This window comes from Echinococcus granulosus (genome assembly GCF_000524195.1).
Source record: "Echinococcus granulosus chromosome Unknown EG_S00034, whole genome shotgun sequence".
Classification (NCBI taxonomy): Eukaryota; Metazoa; Platyhelminthes; class Cestoda; order Cyclophyllidea; family Taeniidae; genus Echinococcus; species Echinococcus granulosus.
Genome location: NW_020170414.1, coordinates 417,683 through 437,001, shown reverse-complemented (window position 1 = coordinate 437,001; position 19,319 = coordinate 417,683). Strand labels below are relative to the sequence as shown.

Here is a 19,319-nt window from a genome sequence, read left to right as displayed (position 1 = left end):
TACTTCCCTTGCAATGCACTCTATGCCGCAATGCCTTCAATGGCACAGCAACGTGATCGCACCTCCATCCACTTTTTCCCCTCGCTAACTCGGCTTTTATTTTGTTGCCTGCGTTCGGTCTTTTTTCTCACTCATCTTCTTTATCATTTCTCTTATTTGATTACATTCTTATTTAATGGCTCTAACTTTCCTTACCTCCTGGCTTGCTCTCTTTTTTTACATTACTTTATACACTCTTATACATTTTTTTTGCAATGCGTTTTAAATTTGGTGTTCTTTTCGTCGTCGTCTGTAGCAATGTTTACCTTTTTGCTTTTTTTCTTTCGTGCTTCCTTTTATGCGAATGCGCTGTGTAACCGTCCCGCTTGCTGGTATAACAGTTAGGTTATTTTCCATCACCACGCAGTGTCATTTCCGACCCATTGGTCGTCCGGCCGATCGATCCGCCTTCATTTAGTCATGCTCTGTTTACGTAATACCTCACATAAACATTTCACCAGTTCTCCTCCACTGCGCTTGACCACAGACACTAATATCTGATTCTCGGTCATACACGCATGTAAGCTCTTACTTGCCTATGCAGTCCGCCTTAATTTTTGATTTCTTTGAGCCTTTATAACTTATTGCCTTGGTGTTTATTCCTTTAAATTTGCCACGCACACACGAAACTACGCCTTGCTGTCAACATTTCGGGAGTTACGTCAAAATCCATTTTCATTTTGAAAAATGGTAAACATTTAAAATAAATAAGACCTCATGTTTTGACCTACATTATATCCATGGTTAGACAGTGCTTAGAATTGACAACAAAACACTTGGTTTGTGCATTGTGGGAAACCCTCCGGGTCGTGGAGACCAATTTGTAGGATGCGCGACAAACCCTTTCTTCCCAATTTTTCAAACATAATTTAGTGTAAAAAGGTGTTGTGAAAAGGCACATTTACCGACCAATAACAACCTTATTCGGATAGGGTTACGCAGCCAAGTCGTGCATTGGTTGGATGTGCCTCTTTTATTTTAAGTAACATAATTTCCTGTTTCTTTTTATGAAAAATGTCAAGTAACCAAAATAATAGAAAAAGTATTCCGGTATTTACCCCTGGATGGAATATATAATCTACATGGATGAATATGAACTCAACTTTCCTGAATCAGGTGATGCAGAAATTGAAACGCTTAAACACCCATTAGACGCCAACGTCAAATGGAAGGACAAAAGGAGCGATGAATTGGACTTCAGGATGAGTGCTAAGCCAGAAGCGAAAGGCCAAAAAGTTGAAACAAAAAAACGGATGCTGAGCAAAGCTAAGGGGCTTGAATCCAATCCAGAAGTGAATAAAGAACATGACAAAAATAAGGCCAAAAGTCCTCCGAAGTGGATGGGCCATTGTGACAACGAGTCAGGCCTCGAAGGCTCCAGGCGGGGTGATGAGATCAGTAACATCACTAAGTTGAAAAGTGACATAACTGGACATTTGAATGAGCTCCAGAAAGCTGCAACCTGTAACCAAGATCCGGTTGCCAAGGTAAATAAGAGTCAATTAAATACAAAGAAGGGAAGTAAAAGTACTTCATGTGAGGAAAGAGAAGGACCGAAAAGCAACAAGGAGGTGGAACAAGCTGGATCCGTAACTCTAAAGCACATGAGTCATGATGAAGATACACAGAGTAATCATTTTTATGACTTATACGAGGGACTTGGCGCAGAGGAGGAGAAAGTCGACACCAATAAAAGCGCCTCCACCCAAAAGGGAGCTGGAAGTGAGATAATTTTGCATCTATTAAGAAGGTCTGCAAGCGGGCTATCTGTCATTCATAACGTAAATCGTCGCTTTTTGAGTTGGAGGGCCTCTGCATTTCCCAAGACCCAACGCAACAAAGGCGCCGGAGGTCAGAATGGCAAAAATAACAAACGCAGACATAAGAATGCTTGCCCTGCCGGGGTTTGCCATGAAGCCCTCCAACACAGGGTAGATGAGAATCAAGTATCAGCTCACAATAAAATGGGTCGTGAAAGCGAATGGAGCACCGACGCAGAACACGCATATGACGAAATGACAGAATTCGAACAGCAGCCTTCAAAAGAGTACCTGAATGGAATAAATTCCAACGCGGATGCTGATTTATATGATGATCTTGATGCAGAAGAGAATTCTCACGCAATGGAGTCCGTAGTTCACAAACCAATACCAAAAATATGTGATAGTAAATACAAAAATATTGGAAACAAGCTTCCCAACAGTGTAGATAAATTAAAGGACAGGAAGAGTTCAAAGTCACCGAGTGCGAAAACTAACTGCCGAGAGTCCAGCCATGAAGCCTTGCATGATGGAATACCTGATAGAGGTGGTGGTGATGGTGAAATTTACATGAATGAGGAAATATTTAAGAACCTAGCAGACCCAGGTAGAAACGACAGTCCTCCTCCCATTCCACCGAAAATGTGTCAGATTACTCAAACTCATAATAATGGAGAGAAAAATAGTAAAAAAACACATGCGACCGCAATTCCCAACGAACTGCGCGGTGGCATTTTCACTTCGTTTACAAGACAATTTTCACACACCAGAACTGCACTACCAACAAAAAAGCAAAATACCCGGGGCAAACAAGTCACCAGAGTGCTCGGCCTTTGTGCTATGAAACCAGGACGTGGGAAGAAACCTGCCCGTCTCAAGGAAGCAAAAACACCTCAAATGAATGCAGAAACTCATGCAGCGGAAGTGTTCAATGGCAAAATCGGTACCGATGTTCCCAATGGAGGAGAAGATGAATACGAAGAGTACTGTTATGCATCTGAATTGGTTGATCAACCCGAACTTGACCAACAAGTACATCTAGACAAACTTCTCTGTAATAAGGGGGGTTTAAGGTATGAATGAATCCATGAAGGTAGAGAAAAGCAGCGATATGCCACCAGCTGTGGAGAGCTACTTAAACGAAGACCTTTACGAAGATCCTGAAACTTCTCCAGCGCGAGTGTCTATGTATTGCGAAGAAAAATTGATGGATAGGCATAAAAATGGTCCCGAATTGCAAAGGAACAGTGAAAAGATGCTACAGGCGCCGAGAGTGAAGCAGAATGATGATGTGCAAAAATTATCCGATCGTCGACTACCCGCTCCGCCGATACCACTCAGTGGATCTACGACGCATATTAAACCAAATGTGCCAACGCGGACAAATTCATCGGTTGTGAAACCTTGTCAGAGTTTTCCGCAGATAAAACAGCGAAGGAAGGAGCAAATACCCAAAAAACCACCAAAACACAATCCTCCAGTCAGCAGCATAACCTGTCCGAACAATCAGCTCCCAAAAAGTGGAACTACACACCCTCATCATGGCACCAAGGAGGATCTGGTAACAATGCCATCAAAAGCTAAAGCAAACACAGACAACTCACACGATGATCTAAAATCAGCATCACAACCAAAGACAGCCCCCAGGATCCCACCTCGCCCCCAGTACATTCCTCAACCCATTCTCCTTAAGCTTGCAAATTCGACTGAGATTAGCGAGGCACAAAAACGTCCACCGACTCCTGAGGTAACCGAACAGAGGACAAATCAAAGAGGAGAGCAAACGAACAGTGGACTGGTAGAAACAGAGAAACCTGGTGAAAATCAACCCACTACAAAGAAAAATCAGGATGCAACTTGTAGTAATGAGACGGCCTCGGCACTGGAATGTGAAAACGATCTTTACATGCAGTTGGAGGATTGTTACGGCTGAAGTGAAAGACCAATATCTCAAACTACAACTATTTTCGTGTTTATTTACCGGCCTCAAGACAATACCTGACATGTCGAAGGACCCGATTTTTATGACTTCTCATGAGTTCATTATCAACTTCTATGTTTTGCAACAACAACAACTTGGTCGAATACATTATATTATAATCAATGATTGGTTTACTTCAACACAATGCTTATCCATTGGCCAGGCTTTATCCAGTTCGTAAACAGGATCGTGGTGGAAACCCTACCACTCTAGCTGAGATGCTCTATAGTTATATGGGACTAACTGTTCACATTATAGTTTCATTTTCAGCTTAAAGCAAACTCCTTTGTACTCGAATGTAACATAAATACGCCGTCTGAGGTGCTAGGCTAAAAAATCCCAACGTCACATATATGTGACACAAGCACCAATCACTAAAAACCTACTTCAACTATGCAGTTCTGGAAAAAGGTATGTTCGTGGCATGCTACAAACCTGTTTCCTCAGTAAATCTTGAAAAACAACAGCAAGAAACACCAAACACCGTTAATAAGAAGTTTAAGCTCCTTAGTTAAAATGATTTCAATTAAAAACCTCACCAGAGTCAGAACTTTTTGGTTAGAAAGGGCAAATGTTAGCCAGAGCTATGGAGTAGTTGGCTAAGTGCGTAGCACATCCATGTCATCGCCAAATTTAATGGCACCTCAACACGAGAACACTCGACAGAGGGACGAGCATGGTCACATAAGATACCAAAATTTATCAACAGCCATTTTGCGACTGAATGAGATAGCAAACTGTGACAGTTTTATGTGCTGATTTATTACTTCAGAAGATCCTCGAGTTCGAATAATCACGGGGATTCGAGCAGGAATGCAGGACAAACAATCCTACTGAGTTCTACGCTAATAAGTAGTGAACACAACATCAAAGGCTTCTCAACTAACACCCCAAAGTGGAAGTAAAATCGACAAGAGAAATTGAGCTTAGTACCTTCTATCATAAATAAATAATACAGTATAACCAAAGGGGAAGGTTGTACCTCATTCACCTTCGGGTTTGGACCGATTTCTGCCAACAGTCGGCCGAGTGAGAGAGGGGAGACCACCGGCTTCAGCTTTTGCCAGGTCATGCGTCACAAAGTCGGCTAACTGTTCGGGTGTCTTTTCACGCGCTATCTTCCGGTACTTAAAAAGCAAGGCATTTATGTATTCCACTTTCTGGGCTGCATCTGATCTAAAAACGAAAATTTAAAAGAGGATCTCATTATTAACAAATTGGACGAGTGCTCTTTGACAATCTGTGGTAACCGGTTGCAAACGGCAAAGGCACCAAGGAAAAGTTAGAACGGATTTTTAATAAATATAACTACCAATGAAACATTTCTCTTGTTCATCTTCTCGAGGATCTAGCAATGAATGTTAAAGACAATGCCAAGTGGTATGAATTCAGGGACGCAGACATTCTCAAAGTGCCTAGTACGTTCCCACTATCAGTAGTTCGTACTCCAAAACCGAGACGGTGAAAATTACGGAACTCAAACATTTTTTTGTCGCGGAGGCACTCAAGATACCATCTCGGGATAAAAGTAGCTTGATTTGAAGTATTACGGGTTGGAAACTAATAGCAAGTAATCTCATCTACGCCCTTGACATTTTTAATATCCCCCTTTACAAACAAGCATGAAATGACGACAATGAATTGGCTAGAAGTAAAAAGAGGGGCACAGCTACCCCAATTTTATATTTACTGACGAAATATAAGCTCACTTAGCAGCCAAGACACGAGTAATGTAGAGAATTTGAGAGTTGTAGAGATCCCGCCACGTGTTTAGGGTTTCACAGTGATCCTTTAGTAGGCTAAAAGAAACATTTCAGTCTGATACTTTATAATACTTTATCATATTTTCGTCGCGATAGACAGCACTCCCCATAAATTCGCCTCAACATTATTTTCGCTTCGTGAAGTTTTCATTTACTTGTTTTTAAAGACTGTCAATCACAGAAATGTGGGAAATTTTTTTGAAGCTTTCGCTCTGTACGCGGTCATGCCAACGTATGTCATGAGAAGTTGAGGTGGTTTGAACCGCATGCAAGCTACCAACCCTAACAAATGCATTAGGATTGGGGGATTTTGAAGGCCCCAGACATACTTAGTTCGAAAATCGCACACAGTTAAACAGTTCACAAAAGCGCGTTAAATTTCGCCTACTTCGTCTCCACAACCACTACGTCTTCACATAATAAAGAAAATGTACGCTGAAAAAACTCCACAAAGTACCTGTAACGGCTTGCAGCGCTCTCTAGCTCCTCGTTGAGAGAGTCAACTTCCCTAGTCTTCGCTTCAAGTTGCTTCTTCGCTTCTTCATACTTCACTCGTGGCACCCTTTCCTCAAAATCTGAACGATATCTGTTGAGCTCTGTGTTGGCTCGCTCGAGGGCTTTTTCGTATTCTCTAAATTTAGCGGTAACTAATACCAACGGCTTTGAGGAACAGATCCATTCACAAATTCGATCAACCACTTGTCTCCAACTCGTCGAAATGCCAAAGCCTAGATTGCTAACGACGTTATATACAATTCTTTTTTGTGAAGACTAGTGGACCAATTATTCTGATTCCAAAAATTAGAGCCATGCTTGATCATTGTAAAACAGATAGCATAAATCAGAGAGCGTGACAACGCAAGTCGGAAAACTAATGCAATGTTAAATTTCATGATTCGGTTACTGTTTAATTTTATACCCGGATGTTGGCCTAAACTGATTCCGTTCATTAAAAGATTGCTTTGATAGATGTAAGTAGGATTATGGTTACCCGACTAAAATCTTCAGCTTAATAGGATCATCGGTATTGCGCCCCATGTCAGCCCGAGTCAGGGCCTCAAGTTCGCGCAGTCTGGAGTTGATGTCGTTCACTTCAGTAACGAGTAACTTTCTTCCATCTGCTTCAAGGCTGCAAGCCTCCTCTCTGGCCCCCAGCTGCTCCATCAGTTTTGAGACCTCCAGAAAGCGCAGAATGCGTTTCAATCAGCACTCGCTTATGCATAATTCCCATTTCAAACCATCTACTTAGCATAAATTACGATGCCAGTGTCTCATGGAGTTTGGTTTAGATGTAGAATGCATATTTCAAGCGCTTTGAATGAATGAAAAAAAAATGGAGTAGGGTTTTTTACAAACCCACTGGCAAAATTTGACTCATTTGAAGAAAAGCTACTTAAATAGGTATTTGCCAATCCAATGGGGGTCTAATAAAATGCTATTCTTTGGTGAATATCAAAATTTTAACCTAAAAAAAATCGCACTTTATACATATGTTTATTTTTTCAAAGCTGAGTGGCAGATAACCGAAACCGTGAGAATGATCACTGACACCATGATCGCATGAAGTGGTACTTAAAAAAAACAATCATCGATAAAAAAATCATACCGTCACTTGTAACTCGACGCACTCCTGTTGCACTTTGTCCAACTTAAATTTGTCACGATTCCTTTCAGACTTTAAAAAGTCAATTTCTACGGCAATTTGAGGTTGCGCTACTTAACAAGTTACCCGTATTTTCGCGATTTTGAAATTCGTTAACACGTTTATCCGCATCGAAAGAGGCAACCCAGAGAAGCTCCTAAGATGCCAATTTGAGCCACAATTTATTAACTAGAGTTTAAACACCACGTAGTCTTTCGAGCTGTATTGGTGAAAACGGTTTTTCTAATTCAGAGCTAATATATATACAAAACGACAGCCTGCCGACGAATATACTAGAACAGGTGAGGAATTTGATTCCAAGTCCATGCGAAACACAAACCATATCAAGTTGATAATGCTTGTCAACTTTTTTTAAAATGATAAATCTGTGAAACTATTCTGTCTACTACCAGTGCTTTTAATAAACTGTCTAAAGTTTGAGGAGAAAAATAATCATTTTATACTAAAACAACCAATGGGAGTGAATTTCTAATTTCATCAGTCTAAACAACGCCGCATTTGCCTCATGAGCATAATTTAAGCTGAGCAGTAAATAAGCTTCTTGCCTTTATTGGTTGCATCTCGTTTATCTTCTTTCGTAAATGCATTATAAACCCTTCATACTGATCCTTGATCTTCGCCAAAATGGGAGCATAATAGGCACATTCTTCGATAAAACGATCAAAGATTTCACGATATAGCTAGAGCAAAAAAGTGATGCTTAATGGTATTGAAATAGTCAAGTTCATATAAGCCTGATATTTTGCCAAAAAGAAAGTAATTTCGCACCAAACCCCGTAAATCCATAAAATAACAGCCCTAAGTTTCTAGCTATGGCATTTAGAGCAACTATGGAAACTTCCAAGATAATTACTTTACAAAATCCTCATATAAATGCTCTAATTTTACGATTTTAATCGATCATCACCGCACATAAACAACAAACGCGGTGCCACCTGAACGTAAACCCAGGCTTAAACGCTCAGCCTCCGGCGTTTGGCGTAGGTAATCCCGGTTGGGAAGAGGAGGAAACTGATTTTAATGGATTTGAGAACCTACCTGAAGGCGAAGCGGATCTGACGTGTCCTCAGAAATCCCCAGTTTTTTCATGTCTCGCATAATTTTATTCTCAAGTAATATCAAAAATCTCGGTTTTGGGGGAGGCTTTAGCTCTGAAAATCATGATGTTACGTTACAACAGAATACCACCTAACGTCAGTCATTTTAGGAAACACGATATGAGCAAAGAGCAACATGGTCAGAAAATGGCCTATCTTATCGGCTGAGTGGATTCAATGTACTCATTTGGCTTTCAAGTGATTTCTGATATTCGTCAGACTTTAGGCTCCAAGCAAAGTAAACCGTGATAGAGACAAAAACTTAAGCCAAAAAACCCCACAGTAGTAATTTATGAAGATGTATGGAGCTAACGGTATAACACGCAGAACGTAATTTCAATTAACTCAGGAACTTCCCACTTGGCTATAGAAAACTGAACCGATGAAAAGCCAGGACTGTGGGAAATTGTTATTTTAATGAATCCAATTCTTTAGAAAAATAGAGTTTCTACCGCAGTATCGTCATTGCTTAAATAGAAGTTACTAGCAATAAAAAAGTAGAGCAGGCATCATAGGATTATTTGAGAGAAAAATACGGTTTTGACAAAGCCGCATAACTGACAAGAGTTAGCAATGTATTGTGGTAATGTCATGAGCAAACAAGCAGGTGGAATTAAACATCCCACAAACATCCCAACTTGTTAATAGAATTTCTGAGAAGTTGAATAAACTCTGTAAATAAAGTGATTATTTTATTACTAAATTTCTTAAAAATGGTGCTTTTATTACACATTTAAATTTGTTATAAATATCCATTTCTGAACAAATCTTTCCAATCCCCTTTATCTATGAACCTCAGAATGGAGATACCACGGAGAATTACAGTAAATGGAAAGATGTTAGCATCTGAACTATTCCAACTTGAAGAATTACATTGTTTAAAATTGCCGCACATTATTCTTCCCAATCAAATGTCACGATCCGATCACTACCTTCATTATATAACCGCAGCAGTGATGCGGATTAAGACATAAGAGCCACTTGAATAGAAGTCCACATTATTGCGAGATCATGAGGTGAAAAATTGAACAGTTTGATCTAGGCTCAAGGATACGTCACAGGTAGTAGTGACATTGATGTCAATTGATAGTCACTTTGAAACCAATGCCTTATCATCTACCAACATCCAAGAAAATCGACTCTAGTTTTAAAAAGATTGATTATAAAAAATTATGAATTCACAGTTGACGGCAAACACAAACATAGACTAATGTGTGTAAACAAAAGAGCACAGGGAAATACTGCTTAAAAATATTGTTAACCGAAATAAGTCATTTGCCCGAATCTTAAATGCCAAACGTTTAGCATAAATTTCTCTTTGGGTTGCTGCAAAAAATCTAAACTTACTGGACTGCTCTTTGGACTGAGCTAGAAGCCGGTTCCCAACTCTAAGAATTTGCGTATCAGTATTAGTACGTTCTGTTGCGTAAGCAGGCCATGGATCGATGGAGAGTGCTCTGTCAGCAAAATTGTCCAATTTGCTGGTCTGAAATTTAGAAAAACCCCCTTTTACATATGCTGATAAAGTCAGCGCATATCGTCTTCAAGTTATCTCAACACCCTTGTTTCCACGTTGTGCACTTCTCCCCATGCATACACTCTTGAGGAATACCAGCAGTTATATTTACTGCTATACTCTAGTTCCATCTCAGATAATGTTAATAAACAAATGTCATTGACATACGGTCGGTAGTTCCGCCAACGGGAAATAAAATAACTCTTCTTCGCCTCGATAGAGTTTATAAATGGGATCTAACTTCGTCTGGACAAGGGTGAAAATAACTGCCAAATCTTGATACCCTTGAAAAGGAAGCCTGCCTAGTGGTTCTTTTGGGAATCGCGTAACAACATTTGAACTGGCGGATCTACAAAAGGAGTGTGATTTAACTGGAAAAGGTAACTTTTAGAAAAAACGCGCATTTATATATACGAACATTAGCACATAAAGCTCTAAGAGCATGAGTAAAAGTGCTAACTGTGATACAGTTCAGGAGTTCAATGACCTGGCCGCTTTAATATACACTAGATATCTCAACATTCAAAATGACGAAAATGAACTTGTCAGGTTATCTCAAACGACTATGCTGCCATTAAAATGCAAGGGCTGGGAATGAAGAATGGTCTCATATTATTATACAAAACTAAGGTCTTATGGGATACAATCATCTTAACGGCGTTATCTATGACAAACAACATACTATCCTTGTAGCACAAAGTTTGCAGTGTTTTAAAATGACTGTGTATTGAACACACTTGATATAGGCGTTATAGCTTTTTAAAAACAGGAACTCGCGTACATACGTCCTCATCTACACATCCCTCCATCGTTGAATGAATTAACGTGTTATTACCAAATCTATCAATTAAAACAAATTCGGTTTATTAAATCTACCTTTAAACAATTTAACAGTATCCTTCCGCATTTTCTGGCACAGCTTTAACTAGCACAAGTTTTTCGACACTCCCTAGTTTAGTACTGATGCAAATAAGTTAAGAATACAAATCCTTAACACAAATATCCTGTGCTGTCACGTCCTCCAACTTTTACTCAGATTTGTAAATACAGGACGAGTTACTAATTAGACGACTCCAAATCGATCCCTGCCCCCCATCTTCTTCCCAATTCCCATCTGCGCCCTCCCCTTAGGGCAACTTCAAGGCGGCGAAGCAGAAAATTAGAAAACGCCCCTCCCACCAAGAAGACCGACCCGTTGCGCCAATTGGCATTGAGTCTGATATCATACAGATTTATTCAGATATAAATATAGAAAATTGAATAAACAATTCATACACTTCTCAAAAATGCAGTGTTATAGCATTAATTTCCGCGATATCGTCCATTATCTACAATGAGAGAAAGATTATTCAGGCAAGACAGGCGCAGCCATCAAGAGTGCTCAATGTTCATCAGAGAAGTGTAAAGGATCAGCAAGCAACGCACCAAATATCACCCTTCATTTCAACTTGATTAGCATAACTATTAACAAAATCCACCTGATAACGCCGACGTCAAGTTTGAACAATCAATGGTTTGACGTCTTTTAGTAAATGTAAAGTGGAAACGGATGCCAAATGATAATGTAGGGCTCAAATTTAATGCGTTACGATGTGTGTACTACAGCATGGCAAATGGTAGGTCCAATTCCGATTTCATGAACCGATTTCGCCTAAATTTGTAGCATCTGCTTCAGAGTTTAACATGTTCACTTCCAGCCACACACGTGCGACGGCCCAGTCTCATTTGAGCCAGGTATTACAAATATTAAATAAGTTTTCCAATTGTTAATAATAATCGGTTGCGCCAAGTCCTGGAGTTGAGTTCAGGACAATGCAACAGATGTCTGATATTTTTGCCCTGATGATAATTACGCTTCGAACACCTAACAACAGTTGAGTTTTCCCAAAAAAATTATGGCAAACTGTACCATATTAGAACAGTAAAATTTGGGGGTTGTGGTGGTCAAGCTTTCCTCCGAACGTGCTAACTCAATCCAATGCAGACAGCTCATATAAGAAATTGTGTTTCCTCTGATAACAATAACCACACAAATCACCTACCGAATTCAAACTCTGTCCAGACTTTTTAGCCACCTCAATACGTAGCCCGTGAGGTAGCAGAAGGTAACGCTGTATCAAGTCACCATCCACAACGTTTCTACAAGGATTACTGAGCTCAGGTAAGGGCCGGCTGTATTGCCTTGGGGAAAAAAATTTCGTGTTAATATCAGCGGACAATTAAACGAATAAATTAATAAGTAAATAACAAGAGGCATACCGACAGACACGAGGGATCAGCCCGGCAGTACAGCCGATACACTGAAGCAAATTCTTTTCCACAATCTTTAGCCGGCTAGACATTTTATCACGTATCGGGGTAATGAGGTAGAGAGCACCATTCCTAGTGCCTGAAACGCGGGTAGAAAAAGGACACATTATTCTTAGGAAAAACAATAGGCAAATGACGCAGAACACAATCTTACCGAGATAGACAGAATGTCGCGTCCTCTCATACTCCAGGGCGGCTAGAAGACCCGATCCAACTGCTGGTGTTGTGAGCTTGTTGCGATTTCGTCGAAGCTCATTCGCCTCAGCTTGGAGAGCTTTGACAGCGAGCAATGGGTGCCGGAAACGATTACCCACACGCAAACATGCTGTGGCCACTGAGGGCAAACGCATGTCCACTCGACGCACGAGACGGCGGCCAGAGCAGCTGGCCAACTCCTCAGGATCGTAACTGTACACCATTAGATTGCCCAGATTGTCCGTAACTAAGTAACGAAAAAGTAGACAGTATTGCATGGCTGTTCCCCAAATTTTAAATTACGAGGTGTTCAAGTAAAACCCGAGTTGACTTTACGAGCTCAAAAAGGGATACTACCGCGGAAGCATGTTCCATTACTATTTTAAATTGGTGGCGGACATAATGCAAGCCAATCCGGAAACCCCTAATTAAGATGGCAGGAACAGCATTCAGCGATGAAGCTTGTCGTGAACGAGGACGCGGAACCGGCGAACACTTACTCGTACAAAAGACCTCAATCACAGTACAACGATGACATGCCCACCCGCCCAGCATTTGAATTATTTCGAAGTCGACGTTTCAAAGAAGTCAGTACGATGATCTCGGAAGCGTTGGTGGCCTGAAGCCCACATAAGTCGTTTCTGCGAGCATTCATTACATAAAACACCTGATTCTGGATAATCATTTAAAAACCTATTATGAAATTCCACAGACAAATCCTTCCGTGAGAACAATGAACAAAATTATTCACGAAAAGTTACAACATTGAAGAGTTAGCGCACGCTAGGTGTCAGGGCAGATCTCAACTTTGGACTAGCACAGCAGATCTTCCCAGAATGATTCAGTCGTGTTGATAAAATTTCCCGTGCCGAAGTTGTCAGGATGTTGGTTAAAAGCTGCGATATATGTATGATGGTAGCATAAGAAGTGCAGTTGCCACCCATAAATTCAATTCTCTGTTTGATTTGAACGCTTCTAATAGATACATTTATATTCATTGAAGAGATATAGACTATCCAGTTTCGGATGAAACTCACCAAGGAAGCCCAATTTGACTCCATCCACAAAGAAGTTGGCAGTAAACACCTCACGAAAGGCGGTATCTCGTGAAACGAGGGAGAGAACTCGCATATTTGACTGGAAACGAAGTAATTGGATTGACTTGAGCACATCTGCAGCCAAAATGAGATTATTCACACAAAGTAGGGTGTGAATGTAGAGATCGGTGTCAACGAATGCGACACCCTCTAAATCACCGCCTTTCAGCGCCCAAATGTAAATCTAACAACAAGGAGAGAAACGAAGTGGATAGAATGAACAGGACGAAAAATTAAATTTTCATCTATTAATGAATAAGTAAACGTAGGGGCTCCAACTGTTACACGATATCGTTTAGTTGTACTGCAGAATTTTCGAATTCAGCGCCGAGAACGGTAAATTTTAGACCGCATACTTAGCTTTATTAACTCAAACAAGACCTTCTTAACTTCACTAGAAATGGTTTCATTAAGTAAAAACAATAGAAGATGACAACAATGATTTGATATGATCAAATACACCTAGACCGATGCTGTCTTCGCATTATTGAAAGCTTTAGAAGCAATCGAAAAGCTGATACTCAGGTGCTGAGGATGGCTATGGAGCCCTGCATCGAGTTTCTTAGGGAAACTTGCGTGTCTCGTCGAGGCTACTCTTTCTACAGTCTCCACGACTTAAGTGAAGCCTTCAGTTCTGGGCTTATTGTAGCCACCGAGACAAATCCGTAAAACCCAAATTTTTCAAATCGGGTATTCGGGGCGTTAAAACCAACAGGAATGAAGACCGGATGAGTGTTAAGTAATGTTGTTTAGGAACTCATTTCGAAACAGTGATAGGAAATAGTAGTGACCTAAACGTTTTTCATTTTTAATCAGTAAACTATATTATGAATATATCTTAAAACACACCTTTTGCCCCACCGCACTGATGAGGTAGCCTTGGCAACTAGTCAGTGCAGTGACCGGACCCTTCTGGTCTCCATCATAGACCGTCTTCACCTTGTGTCGGGTGAGAGGTTGACCCGGCTCCGGCACCACCTCAATGATGTCGATTAAAATAATGCGTCCCCGAACAGGAATCTCCTCCCCATAGGACAAATTAGCTCCAAGCGCAAGGTAGTCCTTTGTCTCATCGAAGGTCAGATCAGATGATAATTGCACGGTCACCAGACATGACACTGATTCAAAAGGCTCGAACTCAAGCCTAAAATGAACAATATATCAGTGATACCTCAACGCTCAGTGAATTAGCTATGTCGTTAACACTTGCGATCATAATGGCACTAGTCAAAGGCAATATAAAGCCCATCAAGGTAAATTACGTGGAATTCGGGACGACTTCAAACCGTGGAGCAGATCGCAAATTGTCGGCTGGGAGTGAGGCGAGGGCCTGCAATTTGAAGACGTCGATTTTGGGGAAGATGCACGTGTCTGGACGGTCCACCAACTCCTCTTCCTTATTGCCGTCCCCATTCAAACGCACTATGGTGCGGCACTCAGCCTCTGTGCTGGAGATAACCACGTACGTCTGAAATGCAGATGTACTAGGGAATTTAACGATATATATATATATTAGTCATTAAATACAGAAAGCATGAATTCAATTCTCTGTAATAATGAACCGATGTGATGAAACGGGTATATAGGCTTGGATTAGGACTAAAATATGAGCATATCAAAATACATTTCAAATACCTTGCTTTCAAGATGATACTGGACAAAATGTGGGCATCCGTTGACAGGAATTGTACCAATACCAAGTCTCTGTTCATATGAATAGCCTGGAGGCAGAGTGGCCAGCTTCATTTCGTTCTAATCGACATCAAAAAAGGAACTTTTTTCATGAGTGCTTATATGAAACAGAGATTGGAGAGCGCCTTCTCAGGCGTTTAAATCACTGACAAAGGTCAGGTCAAGACCCCACATTTTCTTTTCGGTTACAAATTAAGGTTTATTTAGGGTTAATTAGTACTAGCCATCTCAATCTGATTGGTCTGATACCAACACTTCAATAACACACTTATAAGTGAATTATTCTGAACGATATAAACAAGAAGAAAAAGTCGTACACCGCAGTAGGCATTAGATTCGACTGTAAAAGTCTAATCAATGTAAAACTGTAATGCTTTGTTCGTTTAAGCCTAGGTTTTAGTAAGGAGGCACTTTAGGCTCCGTCATTGCATTTCCACTAGGCGGCCTGGCCTCCGGACCATGCCAGTAGCCTCCCAGCCTCTTCTGTATGCCGGCAATACATAATCTACCCTAGCATCTTCGTCTTTCGCCTTCAGGGAAGTCTCAAGCACTTCAGAATTGTAAAATTCAAAAAAATCCTACCTCTAGACACGGCGTCAGCTTCATTCACTACAAAAGGCAAGACCCACCGGCCTATTTTCGTTTCCTACTAAACAACTTCTTTTACTCAAAACCACATGAATAAAATGTGCCCATGAGGGAGTACAAAACACGATTCCTACCGTGTGGGTGAAATAGACGAATCCGTCAGGGCAGGAGGCGATATTGAGAGGCGCAAAACTCGTGATGATGCCATCAATGGTGTGGGGAAATACGTTGATGTGACCAAGGCGATTGCAAAACATCCAAACGGGATGACTGCCACAAACGAAGATACCTCTGTGGCCGCCGATAGACTCGAAGGGGTGCAAGACGTTGGACTTGCTGAGCAGTTTTGCCTGAAATCATTGGCCAAAAAGGGAAACTAATGTGAGGGGCGAAGAAGATGGAGATTTTCAAAAAAAAACCTTCAATTATTGATGCAAGTGAAGGTTCTTTATACCTAATGGAGATATAAAGGCACCTATACAAAAGATTTAGGAAATTCTAAAATAAAAACCAAACGTGTCGTGAGAAACCTGTTTTAAAATTGAGTCAAAATAGGCACCTGAATGTCTACAACGCGGGGATCCGATCGAAGTCTACTGGGAGCCATCAGAGGGCACGACACAGGCAAACGTATCCAACGCAGCAAGCAACGAGAGTGGACGCAATCGGTCAGGGCTTGATTAGGAGGCATTGGAGTCAACGGGACAGCCTCGTCGGGGAGTGCGCAGAGAGCCTCGTAACAGACCACCTCACGATCGGTTCGCACCTACCCAAAGAGTGAAAAAACCATCCACCTTATTGCAATGCTCTCCAACTGTTGTATTAGTGTAGAATGTCAAGGCTCGTGAGTGTAAAGCGACCAAGTCGCTTTTGTATTGTAGATGGCAAACCAGATAAATGAAAAGTGAAAACAAAAGCTTAGGAAGCTATAAACGACCAAACTGACAAACAAAACTGGTCGTCCTTGCTCACGATCCATTGGAAAAACAGCGATTTCACGAATCGGCGGAGGTAGATCCTCACTTTCCACTGGCAGGCTAAACACCAAAATATGGTAAACTTGAAAGACTATAGCATGCTGTTAAAGGTGTTATGACATGGGAATGGCATCGCATGAATAATTAAAACTAACTACAAAACGAACCCAGCTTGCTTTGTCTTCTCCACTTCAGGCATACCTAATGAATCCACTAGAAGATTGGGAAGCTCATTGAATTGTCGCATCTCGAACAGGCATACAAACAGGGGTATGCTATAAATCTGAAATAATAAATGGGTTGAATAAATAATCCATTTTGAGTGGTAGATAAAGGTGAGTGCAAGGAAACGAACCTCAAGAACTCCATTTGAAAAAACGATAAATGCGAAGTACATGGAGGTCGTTTCTCTAGGTCCAGTTTCTCTGAATTTTAGATAAAGAAATTTTCATAACGAACCAATGAGTATGGGACATAAAAGTAGACGCATCAAGAGCAAAACCTGTACCAAGAGAGGGCGGAAATACAACCGTCTCAAAATACCTACTCCATAGTAAAATCCGAGGAAAGCTGTGTGTTTTCCTTATCTGCACGCGTTCGACCGACGCGTCTTTCCCTCTTGCAAACGTCAAGCACTTGTCCATACAAAAGTATATCCTCTTCATCGAGAGAACTCAAGTTATTGATAGGGCTGTAAGTAAATGGACGAAATGAAAATGTCCAGATAAACGGTGAGTGAATCATGATTACAACTTATTCTCAAGAATGGTATTAGCATTAAGACATTGCAGAATTCGGACGAAAGACCTACTCGTTGATATTCGCTGCCTTAGCTTTCTCAGTGGCACCTTTGGGCGCATTCCACAGTAAATTGGGGTCAACATTTCGACCAAGCCATTGAGCCAGCCGACCCGTTTCATCGTGATACAGGCAAAAACAAATAGGTGGAGCAATCTAGATAGTAAAAATACAAAAAAAATATTGGAACAATTCCCCATATCTAGACGTTAGATAAAAAATAGCCAGAGAGGGAGAGGGAGAGCAAAGAATTTGAATTTACCTTGCCAAACCGCTAAAGACAAGAAAGAAATATAACTAGACACTTGAAACTCATTTCTACATATTTTACAAAGTGCCAGCACGCATCTATCCCCAAGAGAAGCGTCGTATTACGGAAAAAAAAAACAACGCTTCCGCCATCCTGTAGACAATTAACCTTTTCATAAGCAATCCTACATGTAGCCAAACTATCAACAGAGAGCATTAAATTCACAGTACTAGGTGTATGATATATCCCAATGGTACTTCCACTATCCGCCGCACATTTCTTGATCCAGTCCAGACACTGTTAATCAAGATGGGAGAAAGCGGTGGTAGCGTGTCCATTGTAAGGATCAGCATTGGGTGAACAAATTCCTTACAAATGACGACATAAAACCCGCACAATTGCGGTGACAGGAAGCTCAAGTGTAGTGAGACCTATGAATGATTTAAATGTAACCGTTCTAAGGGCGGCCGTACGTCCGTTTGCGACGATCCTGACTGTGGCGATTCCCATCCCATAGTACTGCAGTAATAAGTGATTCAATTCGGCAAGTTGAGCGCTTGATTCTAAATAGACAGGTAACCTGTCGTGAAATTGCATGAGACAAATCCTTCACTGATGGCGGTGAACATATGCATCTAGTGAATCTCAAAGGTCAGCATTTTGGCACCGATGACAAAGTGGGGCGGGATGCCCTAAGATTGTTTAGCCCTACTGACAGCTCTTCCTATGATAAGGCCTACCAGTCACTGTCGAAAGAGGTAACAAATTCCAATGCTTCAATTGTTTTTTTCTAAACCCAAAAATTCCGGTCTGACCCAAATATCTCGGAAGATTGGATGATAGTAAAGAGGGGCAAACATACCTGAGTAACCTTGGGCCAACTGAGTTCTAAGTGTCGAGGTGATGGGAGGCTCTCAGAGGTGGTTCTGAGAAGGTCATTGGGGTCGCGGTCAATGAGCAAACGATGCTTTTGACCTGCCTCCTTTTCTGTGACTTGCCTGCGTCGATCGCAGTCACTTACAGAATGACCTTGGAGAGCAACTAAGATGAGATCATCATCCTCGGTGCTCACAAGAATGTAAGGGTCTGCGACGCTGGCAAGACTGATTCGTGAGTCATTGGTCAAGTGCAGTTCCTCGACCAAGTGGGGTCCATTCAGCAGACGGAAGGAAGTTGGACAGACCTGGCAAGTAAACCATCAATGTAACTAGCGTGGAAAACACAACAGTTTAAGGCGAATTCCGAATTCAACGACCGAAGGATTTAAAAGAATTCAGTAATTTCCGGTTAAATTGATGTGTTTCAAGTATAATTTATAAATACTAGAAGACAAAATGCAAAGGACATATAAATTCTTAACCTCCGCTAGAGAAAGGGCAGAAATGAAGAGTAATTGGCCGTGCCTGAGGTCCTGTAACCATTCTACTTGGCAGGCCTGCAGCCTTTGTAGTTTTGTATAAAAATTATCTCCCTGAAGTGAAGATAACATGGAAACCTGGATGTTGCATTAATAAAAAAAAGGATTCCAGAAAAAACCAAACTCAAAGTGCACCAGACGATATATATTTTTTTAGTGTGTGCTCAAAGTAAATA

At 41.0% G+C, this 19,319-nt stretch overlaps 2 protein-coding genes across 2 annotated transcripts in view; one reads left to right on the top strand and one right to left on the bottom strand. All coding sequences in view use genetic code 11, as the record gives it.

The window, feature by feature from the left end:
• Positions 1 to 1,121: 1,121 nt before the first annotated feature.
• Positions 1,122 to 2,882, top strand: EGR_05006 (hypothetical protein; the record flags this gene model as incomplete). The annotated part of the gene is made up of 1 exon (XM_024494255.1): positions 1,122 to 2,882. The coding sequence occupies one exon, from the start codon at positions 1,122 to 1,124 to the stop codon at positions 2,880 to 2,882; it is 1,761 nt and encodes a 586-aa protein (XP_024351349.1).
• A 66-nt stretch (positions 2,883 to 2,948) lies between these two features.
• EGR_05005 (Cleavage and polyadenylation specificity factor subunit) overlaps positions 2,949 to 19,319 on the bottom strand; it is a gene marked incomplete at both ends in the record, with an annotated part of 19,998 nt that continues 3,627 nt past the window's right edge. Inside the window, 25 exons of the mRNA XM_024494254.1 lie at positions 2,949 to 2,983; positions 4,772 to 4,956; positions 5,490 to 5,579; positions 6,001 to 6,174; positions 6,535 to 6,719; positions 7,150 to 7,235; positions 7,273 to 7,342; positions 8,245 to 8,357; positions 9,651 to 9,789; positions 9,988 to 10,065; positions 11,862 to 12,000; positions 12,079 to 12,208; positions 12,284 to 12,571; positions 13,362 to 13,605; positions 14,271 to 14,565; positions 14,684 to 14,889; positions 15,057 to 15,173; positions 15,836 to 16,051; positions 16,261 to 16,467; positions 16,648 to 16,738; positions 16,846 to 16,961; positions 17,034 to 17,103; positions 17,226 to 17,369; positions 17,490 to 17,632; positions 18,589 to 18,909. Of these exons, the coding sequence (XP_024351348.1) occupies positions 2,949 to 2,983; positions 4,772 to 4,956; positions 5,490 to 5,579; positions 6,001 to 6,174; positions 6,535 to 6,719; positions 7,150 to 7,235; positions 7,273 to 7,342; positions 8,245 to 8,357; positions 9,651 to 9,789; positions 9,988 to 10,065; positions 11,862 to 12,000; positions 12,079 to 12,208; positions 12,284 to 12,571; positions 13,362 to 13,605; positions 14,271 to 14,565; positions 14,684 to 14,889; positions 15,057 to 15,173; positions 15,836 to 16,051; positions 16,261 to 16,467; positions 16,648 to 16,738; positions 16,846 to 16,961; positions 17,034 to 17,103; positions 17,226 to 17,369; positions 17,490 to 17,632; positions 18,589 to 18,909 (3,882 nt within the window). The remainder of the gene's footprint in view (positions 2,984 to 4,771; positions 4,957 to 5,489; positions 5,580 to 6,000; positions 6,175 to 6,534; positions 6,720 to 7,149; positions 7,236 to 7,272; positions 7,343 to 8,244; positions 8,358 to 9,650; positions 9,790 to 9,987; positions 10,066 to 11,861; positions 12,001 to 12,078; positions 12,209 to 12,283; positions 12,572 to 13,361; positions 13,606 to 14,270; positions 14,566 to 14,683; positions 14,890 to 15,056; positions 15,174 to 15,835; positions 16,052 to 16,260; positions 16,468 to 16,647; positions 16,739 to 16,845; positions 16,962 to 17,033; positions 17,104 to 17,225; positions 17,370 to 17,489; positions 17,633 to 18,588; positions 18,910 to 19,319) is intronic.